Here is a 26,648-nt window from a genome sequence, read left to right as displayed (position 1 = left end):
GGCCTGTGGACCCCTGGAGGTGACGTTAGATTTACTGGGCCCCGTCTGGAAACCTTTGAGCCCAGATATTATTCAGTCCCTGAGCCTTCCGGCTTCCCGCTTTGAAAACAGCGGTGTTTGCTCTTCCTGCTCCGCTTTGTCCCTGCTTACGCTACAAACCTTAACTGTGTGCCCGCCTAAATGTTTTTCGTTGCCCAAACCGCTCCATCTGTTCTTGTGGTGTCCATGTTCAAAAGTGGTTCTTTCACCGTTCTGTTGGGGAGTTTTATTTGATGTTTATTTTTTTTCCCTTATAAAAATCAGTCCTTTAATTTTTCAACTTTGATTTTGGTAGTGCATGCTAGCCATCACAAATATTTCTGTTGTGTATAAGCCTTTTGTCCTTTTCCTGCTACTAGTTCTCACTGGAATTGAGATTCCGATTAATCTTCTAGACTCCTGTTTGGGCACGGTGCTCCTCAGAAACCATAAGCCAGAAAGGAGACAGGTAATTTTTGTTCTAGAGAGGCGTTTCGGTCGTTGAGTATGCAATACGCTTTTAATAAGCCTGAAGAGATAGCGGGTAGCCTTTTGTGTTGCTTTTGCTGACCTGGGATGTGAGAAGCTCTCTCTGTGTATCTGCTTATATCATATTTCTTCAAGTTTTCGATGAATTCCTCTGCAAGGTTACTTACGGAAGCATCGATTACTTGCTCTTGAGGTTTATTCATTGGAGAAGAGGGCTTATACTGCAGTGACTAGGAAAATAGTGTTCAAAGTAGAAAGTGGAGCATAAAAATTCTTTAAATGTGCTGAATATTTATCACTATTTAAGGCAAATGCAGCTTTCCATAAGCTTCCCTGTGCATATTCTGTGGATATAGATTGTTGCCTTCAGTCAAGGAACTTGATTAAAAATTGTACATGCACTTTAGGAGGACTGTTGTAGTCACAGAACATGTTTAAGGCAAATATAGGGGATTTGTTCTGAAAGCCCACAAAGGATGGGTTAGAGACTTGAGGATGGCTGCTGCTTTTAGGAATGATTTTCATCCACCAGGCTCAAAAAGCCTGCTTCTGCTAGGAGGCAGGTAGAGGGATATTCCCTCTGTTTGCTTTGTGACTTTTTGTGATACTGGGGGAATTACTGATGAGGTCAGTTCAAAGATGGTTATTTGGGATGCTCATGAATTAACCTCCATTTTCCATTAATATATACAGTTTGAAGTTCATTGTTATTTATTTCTGTACTCTTTCTGCTGGCATCTGGGTTTTTCAATTGGGCTGCCAGTGATGTTATTGGCATTTGGTGGCAAACGGAGTGGGATGAGATTGACATTAAGAAATCTTTACAGTCACAGTCAGGACTGATCTTTTCAGTCCTGTTCACTGATGATTCCTTTAGGTGGATCAAAGCTTGCTGTCTTGAAAATAAGAACGTCAGTAAGTTTACCAATTTACTGGCAAATTGATAACTCCTGACTATTTAGTTCGGCGGTGTCACCCTCCTTTCCATAAAGATGTTTTCCGTAAGTAACGGAAGGTGAAATTTCTAAAAGGTGGTGGCCAAGGCAGCAGACAGAGTAACGCCAGTCACAAGAACTGATCCTGACCTCTCTCCAGGAGGAAGGCGTGAAAGCCCTTGACAAGCCAGGCTCCAGTGGGGCTCAGGGGATGCAGCCCTTTCCATTGCTGTTGGCACAGCACGTACAGACCGACTGACATTTGTGTTGAGCCTTCCTCAGGTTAAAAAATTCGGGAGAAATCCTGCTGGAAATAAACAATATTGTGTTTCAGTTGCATCCTGGAAACTCAGTTGGGAACTGGTGCCAGGTATTCTGATGCACGACAGAATGGTCTTGCCATCAGATCGGGTGTAATCTAAATGCTCGGTGGCAACGTTGCTTCCAAGTATTGTCCTACAACCTTGTCATTTATTTGCTTGTCTCCTTAAAGTGAAAAACATCCGTGTTGAAAACGAACCAACAGGCCAATCCCTGGCAGTGATGCAGCAATCCCCTACCCATTCTATGTCACGCTTGTTGACCGCTTAAATTAGCCCCTTAAATGCATAAAATAAAAATAGTGAAGAGTCATTACTGAAATTATCATTTGTGTTTCCTTTGGTATGCATAAAGAACCTAGGGCTTTGTAACATGCAGACTAATGACAATAACACATGCAATATGTCACAGTATTTTTTCCTAACCATTATGGTTTTCATCTAGGGTTGTCGAGATGGCTGCTACCTCCCAGTTTGCCAGTCGATACAAAAAGGATTTGAGTACAGAAGCCCTGAGAACGAAAGTTGCCCGCAGAAAATCAATGCTTCAAAAGGAGAACAGGCACAAGTTGTTTCAAAAGGGCAGACAGTTTGGATTGGCAGATGTCAATGTTCAGCTCTCAAAAGAGAGGGGCGTTCGTCAGCTAAATGAGACACAAGAAACGTGCTCTCAGGAGAACAGCGGTGTAAAACAGAGTAAGTAAGGACTCGTTATAAATCTTTTTTCCTTTTTTAAATGTCTTTTAAGTAGGCTTAGTAGCATTGTCACAAGAACCTAACTCTGGCCGACATTTTAGTTTCAAGAAAAGGTTTAATATTTTAAAAATGACTACCAGTTATTGTATTGGTTAAGAAAACCAGAAAAACAAAGTCTCGATACAGCTTTGTCCTCCTCACTGCTCCAGCAGTACGATTAAGGCTTTGCTCTGATTTGTCTACAGCAGCCAAAGGAAGAATGGAAAGTCTCTTATAGATTGTTTTGTCATTCAAGAAGTGAAAAACCCTGGTCTAAAATCTTGTCTGACATATAACTGGTGTCTGTCATGTGCTTAAAGCACGCTTAGAAATGGGTAGTTTTATATTGTAATTGAGTATATAGAATTTATTTTTTTGACTGCTAGTTTTTGATGACTTAGCTTTCTGCCCATAAAACAGGGCCTGCACACACACTGAATTGTGCTTCCCTGCCTCTCCTTGATGTTTATGGTTTAAGGAATTAAGTTCATCTTTAAAAATGTTAATAGGTTTCTTTAAAAATATTTTTCACCTTCAATATTTTGGTAGTAGAAGATTAGTGGAGGAAGGAGGGCAATCCCTATGTCATCGTGTCAAATAGGAAATTTAAGAACTTATGGCTATATTATCTTCAATAAAGGGAAAGGGACCTGGGGATCCTGGTGGGCAGCAGGATGGCCATGAGCCAGCACTGTGCCCTTGTGGCCAGGAAGGCCAATAGCATCCTGGGGTGTGTTAGAAGGGGGGTGGTTAGTAGGTCACGAGAGGTTCTCCTTCCTCTCTACTCTGCACTGGTGAGACCACATCTGGAATATTGCATCCAGTTCTGGGCCCCTCAGTTTAAGAAGGATAAGGAACTGCTGGAGAGAATCCAGAGTAGAGCAACCAAGATGATTAAGGGAGTGGAGCATCTCCCTGATGAGGAAAGGCTGAGGGAGCTGGGTCTCTTTAGTTTGGAGAAGAGGAGACTGAGGGGTGACCTCATTCATGTTTATAAACATGTAAGGGGTGAGTGTCATGAGGATGGAGCAAGGCTCTTCTCGGTGAAAACCGATGGTAGGATGAGGGGTAATGGGTTTAAACTGGAACACAAGAGGTTCCACCTAAATTTGAGAAGAAACTTCTTCTCAGTAAGGGTGACAGAATACTGGAACAGACCGCCCAGGGAGGTGGTGGAGTCTCCTTCTCTGGAGACATTCAAAACCCGCCTGGATGCCTTCCTGTGTAACATCGTCTGGGTGTTCCTGCCCCGGCGGGGGGATTGGACTAGATGATCTTTCGAGGTCCCTTCCAGTCCCTAACATTCTGTGATTCTGTGTGATTCTGTGATTCTGTAACTTTAAGTAGATGCTAACTTTTCAGATAGACATGTAATTCAAGTTTGGCATCATGTTAAGGTTTTTATAGATAGATATACACATCCAGGCATAACTTTTGCCTTGTTTATGCTCAGCGTGAGGCAGACTTTGGTTTGTAAAACTGACCTGAACTTCACCTTTCAGTAACATTTACAAATGTTTCAATAAAGAAACTGGTGCAAATAAACTAAGAAAGTAGTTAGGGTGTTAACTTTAATACTAGTAACCCTGCAGGAACAGCCTGTACACTGTAAAAAGGGATATGAATTTACAGTATCCCTCAGGTGCAGATTTGGGGAGGTGTATTTGTATTTTGAAATTTACCATTGAACACTCTTCTAGTGCGAAGAGTTAAAACAATTAGGAAAATTTAAGCTTTTAGCAAGGTAATAGGTCATGTGTATTTGCATTGTAAGACTTGAACTGAAACTTGCAGGCACGGACTCCAGCCATTCTTCTGCTCTTCGATGTAGTACGTTCCTCCTCTATCTTGGAAAAGTTCTTTGAAATTTTCAGACTTGCTTATTGTTGGCTCAAAAATATCTCCAAGGTTTTGTACCGTGTCTGTCTTCCATCTCTTTGCTTCAGAGCAATCTACAGATGCAGCCACCAAGAGGGTTAATGAACGCAAGGAAATGCTCCAGCGCTATAAAGAGGAAAAGGAACTTCGGAAACTGAAAGAGCAGAGAGAGAAAGCAAAAAAGGGTGTGTTTAAAGTCGGGTTATATAGACCAACCGCCCCTGGATTTCTTCCGCTTGTACCTGAAGACCCAGTGATAGTGAAGCCAAGAGAGAAGGTAATAAGTAGTGTTGGATATCTGAATGAAGTATATGTAGTATACTATCTTCACATATCTCTTTGTATGCAAAATTATGTGTATCTTATGCCAAATAAAGTTTATTTTGTAAATACTTTGTAATACTTTGTAAATATTAGTTCTCTAGTAAGGGAATCATTTAGCTCTGTTTTTAAAAAGAAACTGGAAATAGTGATATGTTGATTTTTGTTTTTAACTATGTTCTCAGCTCAAAAACTGGCAGGATTCATCCAGAAATCAAACAGCCAAGTTATTTTAGGACTCGGAGCTTATTCCTGTTTAGCCCACTTGACTTTGAAACTTTTTCAGATTACCCACTTGACCCATTTTGCACGGGTCGTGTTGCTTTTCTCAGCTAGGCTTCTCGTCCACTTTATCAATGATAGGGGGAAAAGGAGTGTGTTAACTTCTTTCCTTGGCATGTTTTCAGGCAGCTCCTGCTTTCTCCGGGAGGATTACTCGATCAAAGGCCAAGAACCAAGAAGAAAAAAGTGTCATACCAGCGGCATCCAAGAATTCTACGGTTTGTTTTTTATAGAAACTTCTGTGAATAACTTTAGAGGAAAGGATGCGATTACCCCTCAGACCATAACTCAGGGTTGCATGCTTGCAAGTTGAGTGCTGTCCCTAAGGATGTTTTCCTGATGAGAAAGACAAATTAGATCAGAAAAGCTTTCAGCAAGCTAGTAAGACCCCATTGTGCTGACCTGAACTCCAGAGAGGTTGATTAGGTCAGTACAAACAGAGAAAAATGCATAAATTTCCTTGATCGGGTTTTCAATAACCAAATATTGTGATCAGCAAGGACTGCAAATATGTGTGGAGATAATAGTGAGGCTGTGAGATCAAAGCTATATACTTTGGTTTTAGCTTAGAGAACCGGTGCATCTCCCTTGAATGTAGAAAGTCTGTCAGGAGCACTAAAGGGTCAGTTCATTCTTCACTCAAAAAACACTTCATATTTTTACTGTGAGTCTTGGCAGTCCCTTCTGCTGTTACTTGTATCAAAAAGTAGGTTTTGTTGAGGAATTTCACCGGCAGTAATCTGTAAAAGAAGCTGTATTTTGAATCTAGCAATCTTGCCTTACAAAACTTGAATGCGTTTGAATGATTTCCAGTCATTACTTTACGAAGAGACCTTTTTTTTCTTTCTGAAAACTGATTTTTGAATGGTATGTTATGTATTAAGATGCAGCAGTAATTGGCGCCTAGCTTCATAGTAAACTGAAACCATTTCTTAAATATTTTTCTTTTTCTAATAAATTTTTGATTAGTTGGATAGTGCATATTAACATGTCTAAACCGAGCTACTTTATCCTTAATTTCTCTTTACTTTTTAAAGCCCTTTGTACCGAAATTTTTTGACTGCTTGTTTTACTGGAGCCCAAGATAGAGAGATGAGGAAAGAAATTAGGCCATTTAGCTTCTAGATATCTGCTACTTCACCCCAAATTATCTACTTTTGTAGGTCTGTGCCAACGGACATAGCACGCGCCCTACACAAGCTGGACGTAAACAGACGAGTACAGACAAAGCAGCTGATAAAGGGAAAGGTATGAAAACCCCATGATCTTGTTGAAGAAAATCACAAATAGTAGCCGCTGCTGTTACAGAAAAGCGAGTGACTTCACCTGGAAAGATAAAGAATAGCTGACAAGCAAAACATGAATTTTCCTTGGTATTGTGGGTGGCCTGAGAAATAGTTGATTGTATGAGTTGTAAATGTTTCCGGTGAAGTCTTTCTTCTGTGTGTGCAGCAGGTACGCTGTAGTCTGTGGTCTCTAAATCCTTGTGTAACTCAGCATTTAAAAAGCATTTGGGAAAAGGCACCCTGCAGTAAAGCACATCATGTTGGAAGTGTTTCAGGCCAGGCTGGATGGCCCCATCTGGGCAGCCTGATCTAGTGGGGGATGTCCCTGCCCATGGCAGGGGGGTTGGAACTGGATGATTTTTAAGGTCCCTTCCAACCCTGACAATTCTACGATTCTACAGGAGCCCAGACTTCTGATGTGCACTAGCGTGGTTGTCTTCTTCAGTAAATTACGAGTGCACCCTCACATTTTTGTATCTTACAACAGCTCCTTTTGTATCTGTCACTTTCTATGTGACGATTCCACGCTTTTCTTAAGAAAACAACAAAAAACCACCCAACTCCTGACACCTTTAAGGCAGTAGAATACTTTTGATTAGAAATTCTTCCTGATAGCACAGTGATGTCTATGCTTTAAGTAAATAAGATGAAATCGTGTGGAATATTGATGTTAATGCAAGATACTCAGGAATTCAGAGTAAAATGATTTTCGGGTCACTAATTTAAATCAGCAAGCAGCAGACCTTTATTTAAATAAAATTTAGTAATGTCTTCAGTGAATATTGAGAAGATCTACCATCAGTGTTTGATAAAACAATTAAAACATTTAGTTTTTCAAAAATTGTCATCCACTAGATAAGCTTATTCCTTTTGTGCTGAATCAAAGGTATGCACTCTGTGTTTAAACACTAATGTAAAAATTTTGGGAAAGGAAATGTTTTAATAAATATTATAGTTATTTATCTAGTTTTTTTTTTTTTCCTGACTTGTCATTCTAGCTTCCACAGACTTGCAGCTTAATGGTAAAAAACACAAATAGTATGAACAGTAACCAAGCTGGGGCTACTAGATTTCAGGTGTGGAAAGGGAGGGTAGGAAATAAAGAGCCTCTGTTAATTTTTCCTGTGCAAGGGAACACTATCATTTTTGAAGGATGTTAGAAACAATACTAAAATACAAAAATTATTAAGATGAGTTTATAAAATATTTCAGGGGCAATTTGTCTTAGGAATGCTTTATTAGATTACATTAAATTCAGATCTTCAAATACTTTCGTATAATGACCGGGACATTGCTTTTGTTACACGGATGGTTGACTTAAGCTTCCAGCTGTGGAAGTTATTACTCTAGAAAGCTTCATCTGTAGAATAGGGATGATGTTGGCTGTGATTGCAGGGAACACTGAGAAGGGTTCCTTAAGCTTTGTACGTGGCATCTAGATCACTGGTACCTCGATAGTCCCAGAGGTACCGTTGTACAACAAAATCATCCTCACTTGAGACCTGGCGCCAATACTGAGCTGTGCTGCCCATGTTTAGCACTGCTTGCACGGACCTGACAAAAAGAAAACCCCAACCCTGTTGATACTGGCAAAATAATGCAACTGATAACTGCTAGTGCCCTCATTTGATTTCTCCAAAACATAAACTCTGAGTTGCATTACTTGAGTTCAGTTCCTTATTAATATTCTTAATAATTGCTTTCAGTGTTGCAGACTGCAGTCCAGACAGCCTCAAATGTAAGAATCACCAGAGCAGCCGCCTCTGCAGCTAGGCAGACACTGAAAACAACAGCTGCTGCTGCTCCTGCGGGTAAGTGAGGCAGGGAATATAGTCATGCATGCTATAGTATATAAATATGAAACCTAATATTTAAGTATTTGGAATAGTGGGCTGCAAAAAGATAGATCTAGTAGTGGGTAAGTGAGCACTGGAAACAACATACGTACATTTGTATTCTGCTGTTACTCATTGTCAGATGATGCACTAAGGCAGCTCTCATGTCTTTAGGATCTAGCTCATATCACAGGCACTCTATTCCGCTGTAGAGATATGCCTCAGCTCATTCTGAACTGTCTTAGCACACTACATTCTGCTGTGTAACTATTTCCTTCAAATACCTTGACTACATGTAAACCATGCCAAGTTGTCATGTAGGAAAAAGACTCAACACTGTGTCACTTAGAGTCTCATCTGGAACTCTATTGCAGTATTTAAATCGAGATGTTGAAACCAACATTGGACAATTTTGCCTAAAATCCATCAGTGTAGAGTATCAATATCCATTATAAACTGAAAGAACAAACCCAGAGCTGGTAAATATTTGCCAGTTTGGTGTATTGTTGTTTAAGGACTCATGATTAAGTCCATGGTCAGGAACAGATACCTCTGGAAGAGATGAGAGCCCACATTCTTCAGGTCAGGAGTTTCTCATTGTCCATTTGTTAGAATAGAGGAACGTGATGGTTACTGCAGGGGAAATTTTTAGTATATATTCTTGTTCTGAAGGTATTCTCTGAAATGTTTTGCAGCAGCCCCTGTATTAGGTATGAGAGAAGTTAACCTCTAGGCTAAAAGCACTGCTGTCCTTTGATGCTATCAGTTTCGATTCACCCACAGAAACCCGGTGCCATATAGAAGTTACAAATCTAAACTCAGGTTGGCTTGACACTATCTCTTCAGCCTTTAAGGAAAGAAGATGACTTTTTCTTTTAGTATGTGACAACATCTAAAGATTCATGACTCAATCTGTTTTCCTTTCTAGGTGACTTATTCTCTTAACAGGCTGTTAAATTCTAGGCTGGGTTTTCTTTTGAATGAACTTCCGCAGTTACGTGTCTGCCCTCTAGCCACTTCCCACTCAAGATACAAAACCGTCTCTCCCTGTCTTTAGCCACTGGACTTTTATGGCATCTTCTGGTGAAAGATTATCTTCATCGGCCGCTTTTTTGACTTTTGGGAGTTTCTCTCCTTCTAGGTAACCAGTCACAGAGAAAGACAGCAAACACAGGAAAGCAGAAGAAAGCAGTGAAACCTTTGCAGGAGGTAAGTCACTTAATATTTGAAACGGAAAAGCAGTAAAATGGATTTAAAAGCCTGTAAGAGAGTAATTGTAGCTCAGTTACACTTCCGTTTAAGCAGAGAAGTCGTGAGAAGCTCACTAATAAGATCTTGGGAAGAAGCTGCATGTATTTGTATTGTGATATTTTAAAAATTAATATCAAGATTAGTGCTTATATGGATGACGATTACTAATCAAGATCTAGGCAATGATTTAAATGGGACAGGAAGTTTTTACATGATGTCTCATGTTTTAACTAGTGTAAAAAAAGCCAAACCCACTTTTCTGGTTTTGTCTAGCATTTGTAAATTTTGTGCAGTTCGTTCTTCTTTGAAACGTACTCTGAATGTTTCCTTTTTCTGCTTAAGTAGTGATAGGAGACTCTAGAAGGTAAGAAATAAATGCATGTTTAGGTTTTCAACCATAGAATCATAGAATGTTTGAGGTTGGAAGAGACCTCTAGAGATCATCTAGTCCAATCTCCCTGCCGGAGCAGGATCACCCAGAATAAGCCACACAGGAACGCGTCCAGGCAGGGTTTGAAAGTCTCCAGAGAAGGAGACTGCACAACCTCTCTGGGCAGCTTGGTCCAGTGATCCATCACCCTCACAGTAAACCACCAAAAATAAAGCTGGAAATGTTATTCTCTGCAAGGTAGCCGTCTCACCTCCCATCTCCACTCCTTTTGCTGCAGCTGTGCTCTACTATTGTCTTGAAACTGGTGCAATCATGCACAAAGACTGATAGGAGGTTAAGAGGCGCTTAAATCTTTGCTTAGATAAGGCACGAGTTGCTCTGTGCTGCCAGTTGGTAAATTCTTGCTCTAACCTCAGTCATCTCGTAACAAGAAGTGTGTTAAAAGTCGAGCTCAAGGCTTACGTTCCAAGCAGGGGTAGCTAAAGTATAACAAGACCTTCAAGTGGATTGAAGACACATATTTTCTTGAAAAACAAGCTAAGCTCTTTGGGCTGGTTTGAGCTAACAATATCTCTACATAGTTACTTCAGAAACACGCTCTGTATGGCTCTCTCATCTCTCACAGGAATGTAGATTCAATTTATTAACTTTTTCTCTTCTTTAAATGACATTCTGTAGTCCTAACTGCACTTGTCTTGGGCTGCATTCCTCTGCTATCAGGTTATTTTAGCTTGTTCTTTGGTCTTTGGATTAGAGTTATGTGTATAAACTGTGATTATTCAACAGGCCTAGTTGGATTTGGAGCCAATAATTCCGCTCTTGAGGAGCTTATCACCTTAAAACGTTTTCTTTTTTTTCCTAGTAGTGGGAGCTTTTCCAAATTTAATTTCTGTTTGGGGAGGCGAGGCATTGGTTGTTGCATTGCTCATAGTGAAGTGCTACCCCCATTGCTAGAATGACCTGTAGGCGCCAAAGCTGGTTGGGCCTGTTGCTAAACTGTGACTTCTGGACACGTGTGCTGTTGTAGAAAGTGACTTACCTGAAACTACACACTTCCTGATGGCTTTCAGACCGTCGTGTTATAACTCAGTCCATGCCTGTAGTAAACACTTCATTGATTTGATGCTGTGGTGTTTGTCTGCTTATGCTGTTACAGGTAATTCCTCCTAAACACGAAGTAGATGAAAATGCTCAACTGGATTCAGCGATGAAAGATTCTGCAGCTGATTCTAAACTTTCAGCATCAATAGAACTTCACCGGGAAAAAAGCTCAGCAGAAAGCATAACAGATTCTGCTCATGGGAGACCCAGAACACGCTCTTTTGCACCGCAAAACTTCGTGTTTCGGCCATTGAATGGCTTAGCGACCTACAAAGTTACACCCATGACTCCTTCTAGGGCAAATGCGTTTTTGACACCCAATGCCTTCTGGGATTTTTCAAAATCTCCAATGTAAGATTCTTTCTTCTAATGGCCTAAAAAAACTCACAAGTGGACCTCTCTGTAATGATACAGAAAACATCTTTCTGTAGAAAGATTCCTTCTGTAACAGACTGTTGTGGTATTGGAACACTTGATCATCACGGTTGCTGTCGCTGCTTAAATGTGGATTTGATGCAACAGCAAAGGAAGCGATGTAACCCATAATTCTGTCCATGCTTTAGAAGTAGAGCAGCTCCATATATCGGGGACTGTGCCCTATATATCTCTGCATAGACTATTTCATTTTAAGAAGATTTGCTGGAGTTCTCTCGTGTTGTGTGTAGGATTGCCTTCTAAATTGTGCATTTCCATGTATTGTGCTGTATTTGATGTCCCTTTCTCAATGTCTCTTAACTCTAAATGTACTTTTTGTTTGTTTCCAGTAACATATTTGAAAAATCCAGTGAAACTAAGGCACAAGAGCTTAATTTTATGAGTCCGGTTTCCCCTGCTGATAAAGGCATTCAAGAGCAGCAAACCACTGGAAGTTTGAATGGAGGGAAAGGTAGGAAGTTCACATTTAGTTTGCAGTCCCTATGTTTTTAGTTTTCACTTAGGTGTTCTGAACAAATCCCTTTCATATTTTTTTATAGCATGTGAATCAGACGAGAAAACTTCTACTTGGGGATCGAATGAAACGATTCCCATCTCTTCAGATACGAGAGCACCTGAAACAAAGTCAGATGATATGAGAGAGCAAGAGCATGATGTGCCCTACTTCAGGTTTGGGTTCATTTGTTTCTCTTCCCCGTTGTCCATTCTGAGGCCCTTCACGTGGGTAACGAGGCATCTTGGGGAGGTCAGCTCACCGTGTCTGACAGCAGTGACCTGAGTTAGGGACACATTCCTATCGCAGTGCAAGTAAAGAATATGAGAATCTGGGCACTAACACCTTGTCCTAAGGAACATGAGCTTGAAAGCAGTAGAAAAGAAATTGCAGCTCAGCCAGTCAGTGAATTAAACCAACTTAATGGCTCCTGCTTGGTGTAGCTTCTCTGAAAGCAAAAGGAAAGCAACCCTTAGCAGTCACAAGTGGTGACAGCAGTGAGAAAACTCTCCAAAACCTCATTTATTTGTAGTGTGTTTGGTTTTTTTCACGATCCCTTTATTTTCAGAAGCATTCTTCGGTCTGAGACAGAGAGGCTGGTGTCTCAGTGCCTCCAGTGGGATGGGAAATTTGAGCTGGACATTCCAGAAGATGGTAAGACTAAACTGTAGTAGGGACTAGAAGGGGGTGCTACGGTAACTGAAGGGGACAGAGGCAAGTACAAGTATCCGAATATATTTGCAAAATAGCGCTGTCTACAGCACTTGAGTAAAAACTGTATAAGATAGAGTTTAGGATTTTTTCTGCCCTAAAACAAAAAGGTGTGCTTTATGTACACAGCTAATGTGTGACGTGCTTGTGGTTGACACTGAAGTGAACAAAGTGCACATCAGTGGTTTTTCTGTTGTCCGTTTTCAGTGTATTTAAATGTATGAACTTTAATCACGGTGAATTTTGAAAGGAAAATTAGGTTTTAATGTAGAATAAGTGTCCTTGTCAGGGAAATTTTTATCCTAAAGACTTCGATAGTACCTTTTTTTTTTTTTTCCCACCAGGAGTAGCTAGATCAGAGTGGTTCAGTGGATAGGTATGCTCTAGCTGAACATAGTTCAAACAATAAACAAATTCCAGCTTCTTCAAATACTTATTTAAATCAATTGTGAAATGATGGGTTATTCCGAGATGTGCTTTCTTTATTGTTTTCTCGTTGCTGTTAGCTAAAGATCTCATTCGCACCACTGTTGGTCAGACAAGACTGCTCATAGCAGAAAGGTTTAAACAGTTTGAAGGACTGGTGGATAATTGTGAGTTCAAACAAGGTGAAAAAGAAACGACGTGTACAGACTTAGATGGATTTTGGGATATGGTTAGTTTTCAGGTACGTACTTGGACGTTAATCTACTAAAGTAAAGTTGATGGGAGTTATTTACGAACAATAGGTTGAAACTTTTGGGTTTTGAATATTTATATTCTGACTTTTTTAATGTAAAAAAGGCAGGCTATTGTTTAATGCTTTCTGAGAGTGAGTAGTACCAGTTAGTATATATAGCAGGAGTTCCATGCTTCAGTAAGAAGGATAATGCAGAAACTACAATAACCCTATTCTGTGGTGAGCTTAAGTAGTAGAAAACTTTAATTTCTCTTTTTCTGTTGATGCTTACATTGGTTTCGGAATAAAATACAATCTAAATTGTCAAAAGGGCTCTTGATAGGATTTGTAAATCAGTATTCAACAAAGGAGCTTGTAGCCAGGCAAATTAAATGCAGAGATGGATTTATTGTTAAGGTCCTAATCGTAGATCCTGAACTCTGTCCAGAAAGCATAAGGGTTTGATCTGCTTCCTCAAAAGTGTTCCAGGGGAACTTTTCTAGAACCACTAACTTGAAGAACAGGGTTTACCTCTGCTTCCTACATATCAAGGAGCAGCTCAAGTTTCTCCAGAACCTCCTCACCTTTTCCCTTACTCCCTTGGAGTAACAGAATTGCTGACTCTGTCCCTTTTTGCATTTTTGGTTTGTGCCCTCTGAGTTTTAGGGAGGCTGTAAAGGACTTGTCACTTTGGTGACTGCTCTGCTCTACGTCACTCGGCCTCACGTGGCCTTACTACCGAGCGGGGCAAGTGTCTCCACACAAAGCCTGAGGAGAACAAGGCTGTTGTGTTGAGTATCGGCCTGCGAGGAGGTGATGCTGCGGAGCTAGTTTGTCACCAACAAGCACAGATTGTGTCAGGAAGCTTTTCAGGCCAGCAGTTGAAAAGAGCAAACAAGCTTTTATGGCGTGTTTCCTGCATAATGGAAAGCTCATGCTTGTTTTTATAGACTGTGGCGCAGCGAGGTCTTTTGCATTCCTTAAATGTGACCGTTGTCCAAGTGCTTAAGTTCAGTACGAGACCAAGTGATAAACCAGCTCCTTCATTTGAGATGTTAGATCTTGGGAATAATTCTGTGCTTGCCGTACTAATCTTTAAATTTACAGAAATAAGACCAGTCTTGTCATCTAATGTGATGCTTGTGTCTGTTAGTGTAACCTTTGTGTCAACTGTATAAGAACATTCAATATTTATATTGGTTGGTGGTTTAATTTGCTTCTGTATTTAAAGCAAAAGTACTTAAATACATAAGCATGCTTAAATTTATTACCTGATTTTATGAAGCACTGTTTTGTTGTGAATCTGATAAGTCTTGAGAAATAAACCCAGGACTTTTCTGGACTTTCCAATAGATCGAAGATGTGAATAAAAAATTTGATAATCTGAAGAAGCTTCAAGACAACGAGTGGCAACCACTTGATGTCCCAAGCAAAGCAATTGTCAAGGTATGAGTAGGCCCTAAAGCGTGTCTCTTAAGGCATCAAGATGCAACAGTGTGTTTTCTAAAATAACTAGTAAGCCGCTATTGCAGTAATGAATACTCTTCTTAAATGGAAGTTCCTTCTAAAGCCCTACTCATCTGGCCATCTTTAGATGTTTAAAAATTTGGTTAAACTCCTCTCAGGACGCACCCTTCTCCCAAGTGCACTTGGCTTGGTGCTTGTAATGCCAGTTGCCTCTTTCAGCTGGGAAGATTAGAACTAGGAATTGACTACGACTCTTTTAGAGTCACTGGACTCTTTGCTAATAAGACAAATCCATTCAATTTAGAAGACAAATTTACCCTTCAGATGTGGAACACTTTATCTGGGCCGTGCGCGTTGGCACTGACTTAACCGAAAAGGAAACCACACAGGAATTTTGCAGTTTTGAGCAGTGAGTGCTAAATTACAATCATGTCCTATTAAGGCAGCACCATGAGTAGCATTAAGCTACTCATTCTCGAAGCACAAATGGGTATGACACTAACTGAAATTAAAGCTTATTTTGCAATAAGCAGTAACTTATGCTATAGTAACTATTTTATCTACTCTTCAGTTTCAAATACATAAGTTCTTCTAATGACTGAACATCAAGTCATACTCCTGTTGCCAAACCTCCATCCAGTTCTTTGAAACTGCTCAACTAATCATAAAAGCAGTACCAAGTTTGATAAGAAACTCCAGGCACAGGAAACAGAAGGGAAAGCAGTTCACGAGAGCTGCCCGTAAGCATCAGAACCCTACAGAGGGTACAAGACGCAAAACTTCCTTTGAAAAATTGAATGCCAGGTGAGACTTCACTGGCTGATGGGTGTCTGTCCCGCAGTTACTTTTTCTCTTTGCCACTAGGAGTCCCTGTATCCTACTGTTTCCTGAAATATTGTTGTTAGAAAAAGTATTGTTGTTAGGAAAAAAAACCAGTTGTACTAAAGATTTCTGAGTTTGTGGGCTCTACATGAAAAATCCTGACTGTTGTCATCACCAAGCTGAGTGACAGTCGGTGAACGGAGACCTGTTGTGGTCTCTACGTTTGGCCGGCAGCGACGTAGATGTTCACGTGCAAATGCTTCTGTCCAAAGGTTCTGGACGTGACCCAGACTTTCTTGCCATTTCAGAAGACGACTGTTCCAAATGCAGTGTCCAAACCAAAGCTGGGAGCAGCTGGAAGAACTGCTGCCCGCAACCGGCTTGCTGCTATAAAAGCAGCTATGAGGGATAAAATGAAACATGATGGAGCTGTCGATTGCACACATCAGGAGAAACTACCAGAAGTAGAAAAAGTGGTTTTTGAAGCGGGATTTTTCAGAATTGAAAGCCCTGTGAAAACCTTTCCAGGTGAGTGAAGCTTAATTGTGATTTTTGTGACCTGAAAGCACTAAAGAGAGTTTAACCAGTGTCACTGGGGAGAAGAATTACATTATTTGTACTAGATACAACTCCGCTACTGACACAATTAATATTTCAGCTCGTGCTTAATTACATCAGGGATCCAAAGTAAACTGCTCAATATGAATGTACTGATTTGAGTGATTGTGGCAACATGAACTCTCTGCTTAGCCAGGGAAGTGAAATCTGCTGGTTCATGGTTTTTTCAGCGCATGTTTAACAATGACGTTTTAATCTGAGTGTCCCCAGACTGCTCATCAAAGTCAGTGCAGGCTCACGTCCTCTGTAAAACAGGAATTGTTGTAGGTTTTTTAACTAAATCTTTTTTGGTGCTGTCTTCAGTGCTACAAATGAAATACACCTGCTATCTGTGTTCATGTTCAACAAGATTGTAAAACGTTTCAGTCTGTTATAAAAGCTGTTTAATAGTGAATTTCTGAGCTGCTTAAAATACAGCTCTATTTTCAGTATCTATCTTATTGCAATGTAAGTGAAGCCAGTATTTCGGATAATCTTTGATTCTTTGGAAGCCATTCTGCTTTTCTCCCATTTCTAGATTGTAAGTTGCCTCTGAATTTTTTTATTTTTTGTGTAGATCTTTTTCCTCATCACAAGACCGGCAATTTTTTCATACGCCTCTTTTTAGCAGAGGAGACCTCAAATGCTTTGAGCTACACTGGGTTTAAGCAAGCTCTAGCAGAGAATCTAAGAATCAATTCTGAATCTGTGTCTTTTTAATTCTATTAAAATTATTTAATGCGAAAGATGGAAATTAATGACAGCTTTCATCAGATGGAGTTTTTAATAAGAACCAGCGAGTCCCTTTATTTCAGGTTCTTTGTGAAAGGATAGTTGTTACTAAGTTGCTTAACTGGAGAGTTAAGTTTTTTAACTTACTGACCTCCTCTCATCACCTTGTTTCAATTTCTCCTAGTGGTGTGTATAAAATTTCAATGTAATATTTGTATAAGGTAATTCCCCAAGCAGAAAACAGTGTTCCTAGCTAGAATCCAAACAAACACTTAATTGAACCTTCTGGAAACTGTTGTAATAATGAAACATTAAACACAATTTTTCAGGCTTGCTTTCAAAGACACCTCGCAGATCTTCCTTGCAGACTGCGGAAAAACCTGCAACTCCAAGATCGTGCAGGAGAGCTTTGCTTCAGAGAATTCCTCCGGTTCTTTGTAACCCTGAGGACACAACCACAAAACAAACACCGTCCATGCTCAGAGGCTTCCACCCGGCACAAAACTTGGAAATGCAGCAATTTCCCATCGGAAAAACTTCCCCACTGGAAAACCTCCCTGGTGCTTTTCCCGCGCAAAGGTAGGCGTGTTTAAGGCAGCTTTTAATTTACTTTGTACAAAGAATTTTATAATTTTAACTGAAAGAATTAATACCCGTTAAATGTTACCTTCCAAGTTGGCAGTGGTGAAGGTTGCAGAGTCCTTTCGTCTTTTCCTTCCCTCAAGCAAATATTAAGAACTTTGCCCCGATGTAATTTCACTGCTGGGGTAGAAGTTTATTTTGGTTTTTTTGCCCAGAAAATTTGATACAGCCGGCCAGTGCCAAACAAGCGAGCGTAATTGTGGTACAAGTTGTAAGATCAGTTGAGAAAGCCAAAAGAGGATTGCAGGTAATTGATGGAAATAATTGCGAATAATGAAAACATTTTGTTTTCTCTCTCAGCGCTTCTGTAGTTGCAGAGGAACACAGTCCTGTTGCTGGCACAGCAGAGGGAACTAAGGTGAGTTGTTTAGTTCATGTATGCGCTTTACATATTTTATTTATTATTAACAAAGTCCTTTTTGTTAACCCCAGACACGTGAATTCCTGAATGAGGCTGTCGTAGTTTGGTTATTAACTTGTTTTTATGTCTTTTCCTTCATCCTTTCCCAATCGAATGAGAAATCCCTCGATGGTGATGTGGCTCTCTTGGGGAAACCTGTGGTAATCCTTACCTTGCAGTATTGCTGATAGGTTTTTCTTGAAGTAAAGTCTCATTGGGGAACATCCTCAGAACGTTTTTTGGCGCTTGAAGTTCAAAACCTTCTTTTGTGTGGAAGAACTTCCTTCTTACTCAAGCTCCCAAGGGTGTTTGGGAAATAGTTCCTGTGAAATGGATCGTGGTGTTAAGCTGCAAGACTTGTCCTGCCTGGCCTTTGCATGGTGGCTGGAGTCAAAACCCCGTCTCTCCTGAATTATCCGTAAAACCTGTAGATTAGATGAAACCCTTAAATGTCCTGGCTACTCTTTTCATCTTTGTGCTGTCTGTGTCAAAAGCTGACAAATTCCTTTTTACTACTGACAAAAAGAAAATTAAGAAAGCTTTCTAGCGTCATAGGTACTGCCTCATCCCACTGATTCTTTCTGACTCTCTGAGAAGCAAATATAGCTACTCCAGGCACTTTAGCCTCTTGGAGGGCTAGGAAGAGTGAAAATACCTGTTTTTCAGGCGCTGGAAAATTCTAGCAGTGAATTAAAAGCAGTGGCTGGCACGGAAGAGATGGAACTATCTACTGCAGAACAACAAGGCCAAGATATCGTCATGTGCAGTCCGGAGAAGGAGACGGGCACAGGGACTGACTTTGCTCAGTCTGGAGAACTGATAGATCAAACAGGTGAATATCTTCAAGCTGCTTCAGTATAGTTTGGTTTGCTGGGGGCTTCTGTTTGTTCTAAGGTTTCGTGGTAGTCGAACTATTAGTCTTTGAAAGACTGTGGTTGTAGCTTGGTTAATCCATGTGTGCTGACAGCAAAACCTCCTTTAGCCAGTACGATGTACACGTGTGTTGCACATAAGCAAACAGCGCCCCGAGGGTTTATCTGTAGAGTTTCCATGTGATATGTGAAGGAGAAAGCTCACGTAAAAGCCTTGAAGTTGAGGTAAATACAGAGTGGGGATTTTTTGGTTTTTTTTCCTTCTTCCAGAAAACAACTGCTTTTTCAGTTTTGGCAGCACTAGACCAGCTTTTTTAACAAGTGAAATATTCTTCTTTTTCAGATGTTTCATGTAGTCATTTGACACCTGTTGGTAGAAATCCTTTTGACACGGTAAGTTGACCTTCAGGTTTATTTGACTAAGACAAATTTGCATGTTACAGTCCCGTTAACCTTTCCTATGGTATCGGCTACTGCACGAAGTAAATTAAACTCTTGAAGATGTTATCAACCCCAGTTAATATAACTTCCTTTAAACACGAACCACAATCCAACCTGTCTCCCTGTTCAGGCTCAAACTGTTATTTCTTATTGCATATGATGAGTGTGGGATGAACTGAGAAGTTTGTGAAGAAAGAATGCCCAATTCTTCTCAGATCGATCCTTTAAATTATATTTCTGGTGAATTTCCTTGTAAATATTTATTAGTGTAGTGAATGGCTTGGGCTTTTTCCTCCACTTAGAATTTTTCAGGCTTGTCCCATTCCCTTTTTTTATAGCTTTAACTTAGAGCTGTAAGCTTCAACAGGGTAAAGCAGATGTGCAGAAAACTTTCAAATCCTTTAAAGAATTTGAGTGGAGAGTTTCTTGGGCCTCGTGAAAAATCCTCTTTAAAGTATGGATTACCGAGTTTAAGTAATGGGCGTCTTCAAAACGGACCACATACTCGCTTTGTGTTTTACATCTGGAAGTAAACTTGCAAAATTTCTGTTAGGGAAGTCACGGTGCTTACATGGAACATTGTTTTTTGGGGTTTTTTGTTTTTGTTTTTTTTTTTGACCCATGGCTGTCACTTTCAAACAGCATCATATATAAGCAAGCCCCTTTGGGGATACTGGCATCTGCTGGATCACTGCAGGATTCAGCTCTGCCAGACAGTAATTGCTGTTGGCCTGATGTTTTATGGAGGTGTTATCAGAGAAAGGAGAATTTGTTATAAATTTCTTTCATGTGCCGTTCCATGGAGCAGAGAACTCTTCCTCAAACACTCACTTCTCCCTCTGATTTCTCCCACAGCCCACGCTGGACGCTGAGCTTCCCTTCACCCCAGTCAAGAGCAAAGCCCAGAAGTTCGCAGCAGCTGAAGCGTTCAGTGACCTTATTGTATTTTCTCCCTTTTCTTCCTCTGGGGAAAAATGAAGAGTGACTTGAAATTCAAAATGTGTAAATTATATTAACCACAGAAAAACCAAACCCTCACAGAAAGGGTATCTGGAACGCAGTTCGCTACCCTTGAACTGTGCTCTGAGTGAATTATCTGTAGTATTTTATAGTGGAACTTATTAAATATTTCGTAATGTTTTTATGGGGCGGTCGTTGAGCCCTGGGAGTACCGCTGTGTGTCAGTAGCGGGGTGTTATATATCTCCAATGACTGCACCTGCTGACTACAACCCAAAAGGTTTTTATTTGTGTATAACTTGATGTATTTCCTGTTTTGCTAAAAGTTGTAGAACTGTCCATCTCTTAGCTTTTCTGTTCTGACCTCACTTACTTCGTGAATTATTATTATTCTTTTAAGACGCCTACTGGACCAGTTCTCCCTGTGCCCAACTTCTGATACGAGGGCACCTTCTGGGGGTAAGACTTGGCCTGTTGCCCCCGCCTTCCAAGCTCAGTTTCCCACTCGGTCACTGTGTGAGGGTGCTGCTGTGCCCTCTGCCTCCAGTGTTCTGTGTCATTCTTACCTGTGGGAGATTTCCTGGTATTCAACAACCACTTGCTTTGGAAGCATCTCAGAAGTATTTCAAAGTCAGATTTTTTTATTATTTTTTTTTCCAAGCACTGTGTTAAAAGAGGCATGGGTTATTTCCTCTAAGGAGTACACAGTTACCTACTGAGTATTTTAAGTATTTTAAGTACCTTCAAGGCAAACCATAATCTTTCTTTGCTTTCTCACATGAAAAATCTCTTAACCTCTTTCTCTGTTAATCTTAGCTTGCTTGCATCTCATTTCTTACAAATTATCTTCCCTGGACTGTAATATATTGATGCAGCTATAGATACTCTCTATTTGAGTAGTAACATCAAAGTATATTTTTAACAACTACCTGACTGGGCTGCTTCTTGTGATGGTGACCTTAGTGTAACACACACATTCTTCCACCAGCCTTTCTTTTAAACCAACCAAAGGGAACTGAAATCCCTCAGCAGAAAGTGTTGCCACTGCAGCTGGGGGAGCTCGTCTGCGTTCCGTTTTCACCTGGAAGCTGTGTGCTGTGATGACACTGAAATAAATAGAGGAAGCTAATGTGACTCGGTGTTGCTGTGCTGGAATCAGCGTTTGTGCTGTCAGTACTGCACCCCAGTTTTACAGAGTTTCACTCAGTCAGCTCATAGTGACCTGCCTGCTCTGTCCCATCAACAGTGAAGAGGGATTTCTGACACCTGACATATGTGCTTAAGGCGACGTTAGCAGTGTGATGGTCCAGGCTACTGCGTCTGCTAGAACTTTCAGCACTGTGCTCATGGTAATTTGGCATCTCCAAGTAGAAGTGAGGCGATAAAAAGAGTTCAAGACATATAAAACCCTCCCAACTTTAGTAGTGACTGTTACGATGTTCCTGTTTGGCAGATGAGGTCGGGAGAATGACTCACGGTGAAAGGGAGCATACTTTTTCTTTTTTTTTCCTTTTTTTTTTTTTTTTTTTTACCGGCCTGACTCATGAAGTGAACCTGCCAGTAAACCTCCCCACCCTTGGAACTGCTCTTGACTCATGCAGAAGGGATGAGGGGAGAGAAGCACGAGGCTCGTGGCCCATCCCATGGAGTACGTAACACTCATATAAATTAGATCTCCCTCGGGAGGGAAGTGCGTTCGGGACACGCTGACATGGGCCATCAAATGGGCCAAAATGAAGGAAAGGGGTAACTAATCTAGCCACGGTCTAGGGGGAGATTTTGCTTCTGAACCCCCTCCTGAAATATATCATTTTAGCCAGGACTAGTAGCTTGTGATTCTTTGTTTTTCCCCATTTTCCTGTGTTTCCTAATGGGCAACTTTGTTGAGGTGACACTTCTGTGAATTCTGCACAGCTTGTTCACAGCCCAAGTGGTATTAAAATCTTCTGCTGTGGTATTTTAATTCCTTTAGAGAAAAAGGAATAACTGGTCTACCAAGCAGAGCAGCTGAGGCTGAAAATATCATGTTCCTGACGGCTGTCTGCTACTTGGAGAAGACAGGGTTGAAAATTGCTGCCCTGGTTCCCAGGAATAGGGGCCATAGGCCATGGGCTACTTTTCCAAGTACTCCTCTCCATGCAAATCAAACGGCTCCTACTCGTCATCTGTTGCCAAAGAGATTCTCTGTCTCTACAGCAAAAATTCAGATCCATCCACATTTCACCTCAGCTTGCTGGAGGACCTCGTGTCTTCCAAGATCTTATGGAAAACAAATTTTATTTGTGGAAGTAGATTTTATTACCTTGAAGTAGTACGTAAGAAAGCACTTCTGTTAAAGCCATAGTAAAAGCACTAAGCTTGCGTGAAAATTACACCATAGTAGCTATATCATGGTCGGCATGACGCTGGTGAGGGTGATGTCCCCAGCAATGCAGAGCCTGGTGATCTGGTTCAGGTTCTTCTCACGGAAGCCGTACTGCAGCAAGTGAGCGTCGTTGACCGCTACCTTGAAGTGATCTGCCTCGCAGAGGATCTGGAGCTGAAATGAAAACCCCACATCAGCCAGAAAAGATAACCATCGGAGCTGTTTGAGGAAGAAGTTTTAAACCACAGACTGGAGCAGGCTGGCACTGGCTGAGGCTGCTGCCAGCTCAGTCGAGCTCGGTGGCATGTAGACGAGCTGGTGCGGCAACTCCCAGCTCCGAGAACACCGGTGACCTTTGCTTTCCCCAAAGCCCTGCCATACTTTTCCTCCTTCGTGCTTTAACCCTCGATTTCTGTCTCTTTGCAACTATGACTATCTCTGAGAAGCAGCACTGCGTGGTTTTGTTCAGCGAGAGCTGCGTTCTCACCAGATGTGGATCTATTTCATGGGGGAAAAAAGCTTGTGAAGAGCTTACAGTGAGTCTTGTCACACAGTCCTGACCAAACCCTCCCAGCACATGGTGCACGTGCTCGTTAGCCCATTAAGGCTGAATTTTGGGGGGCTTTTTTTGTTACCTTGAAGGGTTTTCCAGCTTCAAATGGGAACCTAGGAGCTGTCCTCTCCTCCCTTCCCCAGTTGTTATGGAACATTGAATTGCAGACGATGACTTTCTTGCTCTCTTCCGTGAAGCGAGGATTAAAGTGGAAGGCGATGTCATTCCCTTTCTTGAAATCCAGCGAAAACCTGCAAAGACGATAACGTATTTGCTGCTTTTTCTATGAAAGCTGTCTACAAAAGCCGTCAGCTCTGTCAGAGAACTTGGCAAAACAGCAGCAAATTAGGAGAAAAAAAACCATGGACCCTGCTAGCAATGAGAGGGCTTTTACATGTTAATTTTCTGTAGTATTTTATTTCACATCAGGCAGGTGTTTCTTAGGAACAAAAAGAAAATCCCAGTCCCCCTGCTCCACCCAGTGGGACCCACCAGCAACCCTCCATCCTCAGTGCTGGACACCTCCCGGTACCTGGTTGGGTTGGGGTTGACACTCCCCGTGATGGTTATGAGCATCCGAGGGGCAAGTCCTGCCTGCAGGGGCAGCTCGAAGGGGACTTTCTGTGAGACAATGGGGATTTGGGGTTAGCAGAAATCATCATCATAAAATGACGTAGGTTGGAAGGGACCGTAGACATCATCTAACCCAACCTCACTGCCATGGGCAGGGATGCCTCTCAATTAGCCCAGGTTACTCAAGGCCTCATCCAACCTGAACACCTCAGGGGAAGGGGCAGCCGCGGGGGGGGGGGCCAGCCACAACTTCGCTGGACAATATATTCCAGACTCTTGCCACCCTTGTACTGAAGAATTTTTTCCTGCGATCTAGTCTAAAACTATTCTTCAATTTAAATCCATCTCCTCTTGTTCTATCGCTGGTCACTCTGCTAAAAACTCCCTCCCCAGCCTTCCTGTAGGTTCCCTTCAGGTATTGAAGGCAGTGATAGGGTCCCCCCCAAGTCTTCTCTTTTTCAAGACTGAACAATCCCAGCTCCTGCAGCCTGTCCTTGTAGCAGAGCTGGTCCAGCCACCGGTTTTTACTGAACTCCTTCCAACAGATCTACGTCCCTCTTATGGTGGGGACACCAGACCTGGAAGCAGTATTCAAGGTGGGGTCTCACAAGAGCCAAAAGCTCGGGTGTGGGCTAGCTCTTGGGATGACAACCCATGCCACCTCCTTGGGGATGGCCAGCCCTGGGTCCCAAAATCAGGTAACGAAGACACAAAAATTCTTAGAATAGGATGGAGCTGTTACCAGTGGAGGAGCTGGTCCACTCTGCGGAGGAGGGGGCCGAAATCCAGGACAGCTGGGTGGGTGTCCTGGGGCAGGATGCGGCCCTGGCCCTGCTGGTGCTCCCGGAAACGCTCCTGGTGCTCCTGGATAGGGTCCATGTCCTGCTGGTCCTCCTGGATACGGCCCTGGTGGTCCAGGGTACGGCCCTGGTGGTCCAGGATACGGTCCCGGTCCTCCAGGAAAGGTCCCTGGCGGGCCAGGGTGTGCTGGGAACCCCCCAGGACCTGGTGGGTAGTTCCCCCAGGAGGGCCAGCCTTGGGGTGGGGGGGCACAGGGGTTCGGGTTGTTGCCGCCGGGCAAAGCATCGGATAACTGGGGACAGAGGGGAGAGGAGCAGGGTGAGGGGGAGGATGTTAATCCTGGGGTCAGGTTGAGTCCTCCAGCACCCAGCTTCTGCAGCTGAGGGCAGGAGCTCGACCGTCCCCCAGCCTGGGATGCATTTTTTTTTCCCAGAAAACTAACAAATGCTGCCATAAGTGGAGTAGATTTGGGGAGTTACGTAGGTTAGCAAAGACGTGTTCCCATCCCTGCCAAAGCAAGGCAACAATCACAGCCCTCACTTCTTTTTAAAGGATTCCATACTTACAGAGAAACCGTCTGACATTTTCCCTAAAACAAAAAGACAAAGGAGGCTTAAGTCATTTTGCCCATGCACCATCTAAAAAAATAGAGATTTTTGAGAAGAGTTGTAGTTTACAGCGGCCACGGGCTGGGAATGGGTAAATCTTCATCACATACCTGTGAGGCAGAGCTCAGAACTCTGGCACTGGAGAGCAAATTCTCCTCTGGTACCTGCGAGAGAAATCGAGGGTCACCACCATGAACAGCCTGAACGGCTCCGGGGGTGAATCCAGCCCAAACACCCTCTGGATTAAATCAGCCACTGCGGGGTTAATATTGATGCAACGTCACCGATGACCTTATGATGCTGCTGGTGTCACACAGAGAGGGGACACAGGACCACAGGGACCTGGTCCTACTCTGCCCCAAGAGCTTTTGGCTCCCTCCAGGCTCTCGATGGGTTTTCACCTGGTTTTTGCTCTTTGCTCTTGAGGAAACACCGCGAGGCATCACAAATCGTGTTCTGCAACTCTATGGTTCTAGACCAGACGAGCACCCTGACCCTCCAAGAACATGCGAGAGCTGTGATTGTTCTACACCCCAAAAAAAATGCCCGTGCCAGGGTCGCCCGTGCTCACAAGTCAGGAAGGTTTACTCTAGCTTCAAAACACTTTTTATAAAGTAAAAAACCCAATGAAGGGCAGTGCAGTGAGATGTTTTCTGCAGCCCCCCACTGTCACTCCAGTTCTTTTGCAGCACTGGAGCCACACAGGCTCTGCGTGAGGGGAAGACACCGGGTGACAACATTCTGTCCCCCCCCGGCAAAAGCTACTTGGTGGGATGAGTAATGTGACATCAGCCTGTCACGGGGGCAGTTTTATTCCGCACACCAGCCACGGCCAGTTACTCACTTCCCCCAGGCATCATCTGGAAAAGATTTCAATTGAAAAACAACCAAAACCAAACAATCCCATTGAGGGGGTCGGGGCACAGCAGCAAACACAAGCTGCATTGGAGGCAGTGGGGCTACAAATCCAGTGCAGCCACATCAGGGGACATGCAGCCACTTCCCCGAGGGGAAGGGGAGAGGCGGAAGCAGGGAAAGAAAAGGAAAATTCCAAAATTGAAAACAGAGATGGAAAATTCTCCTTGAAAGGAATGTTCGGGTGTGCAAAGGTCACAGCAAATTTGGTTGCCCTGCCTTAGGAATAACAGAACCCCCGTGTTTTCACAGCCAGCAGGTAACCCCTTTCCCTGCAAAGCGCTCATCCTCCTGAGCCTGCGTGATTTTTAAGCCAGGCTTTCAACCAGCACCCAGAATCATAGAATCAGAGGATGGTTCGGCTTGGAAGGGACCTTTAAAGGGCATCTGCTCCCACCCCCTGCAGGGAAGAGGGACATCTTCCACAGACCAGGTTGCTCAGAGCCCTCCAAACCTGGCCCTGAATATTTCCAGGGGTGGAGCCCCCACCACTTCCCCGGGCAACCTGTGCCAGTGTTTCACCATCCTCACTGTAAAACATTTCTTCCTTTTATTTACTCCACCCTCTTTCAATTTAAAACCATTAGCCTTTGTGCTCTTCCTCCATACCCTCCTAAAAAAGATTGTCCCCATCCTTCTTCTAGAAACCCGGACTGTTTGAACAGCCTGTACCTTGCAAAGCTTTTATTTGCCTTCTGAGGTTTTTTTGGGGGCGTTTAAGCCTTTGGGTTTACTGTCTGTTTGCAGGGGGAAGCTCCCACA

The 26,648-nt window shown here is 42.4% G+C and overlaps 2 protein-coding genes across 2 annotated transcripts; one reads left to right on the top strand and one right to left on the bottom strand.

Annotated features, from left to right (window-relative positions):
• Positions 1–2,217: 2,217 nt before the first annotated feature.
• On the top strand, positions 2,218–20,090 carry DLGAP5 (discs, large (Drosophila) homolog-associated protein 5). The gene is made up of 18 exons (XM_009871461.1): positions 2,218–2,458; positions 4,444–4,652; positions 5,104–5,196; positions 6,142–6,226; positions 7,971–8,075; positions 9,241–9,308; positions 10,898–11,193; positions 11,607–11,728; positions 11,817–11,946; positions 12,339–12,424; positions 12,988–13,148; positions 14,493–14,585; positions 15,737–15,956; positions 17,087–17,336; positions 17,700–17,757; positions 18,466–18,631; positions 19,015–19,064; positions 19,968–20,090. Exons 1-18 carry the CDS (start codon positions 2,218–2,220, stop codon positions 20,088–20,090), a joined length of 2,556 nt encoding a protein of 851 aa, XP_009869763.1.
• A 2,364-nt stretch (positions 20,091–22,454) lies between these two features.
• Positions 22,455–24,947, bottom strand: LGALS3 (lectin, galactoside-binding, soluble, 3). Its single transcript, XM_009871460.1, has 5 exons — positions 24,930–24,947; positions 24,305–24,655; positions 23,522–23,610; positions 23,072–23,240; positions 22,455–22,610 (listed from the first exon to the last, which is right to left on the bottom strand). Exons 1-5 carry the CDS (start codon positions 24,945–24,947, stop codon positions 22,455–22,457), a joined length of 783 nt encoding a protein of 260 aa, XP_009869762.1.
• Between the last annotated feature and the right edge of the window lie 1,701 nt (positions 24,948–26,648).

Source organism: Apaloderma vittatum, unplaced genomic scaffold (assembly GCF_000703405.1).
Source record: "Apaloderma vittatum isolate BGI_N311 unplaced genomic scaffold, ASM70340v1 scaffold23866, whole genome shotgun sequence".
NCBI lineage: Eukaryota > Metazoa > Chordata > Aves > Trogoniformes > Trogonidae > Apaloderma > Apaloderma vittatum.
Note: the sequence above shows the minus strand (reverse complement) of the source record. Positions and strands in the feature narration are given on the sequence as shown.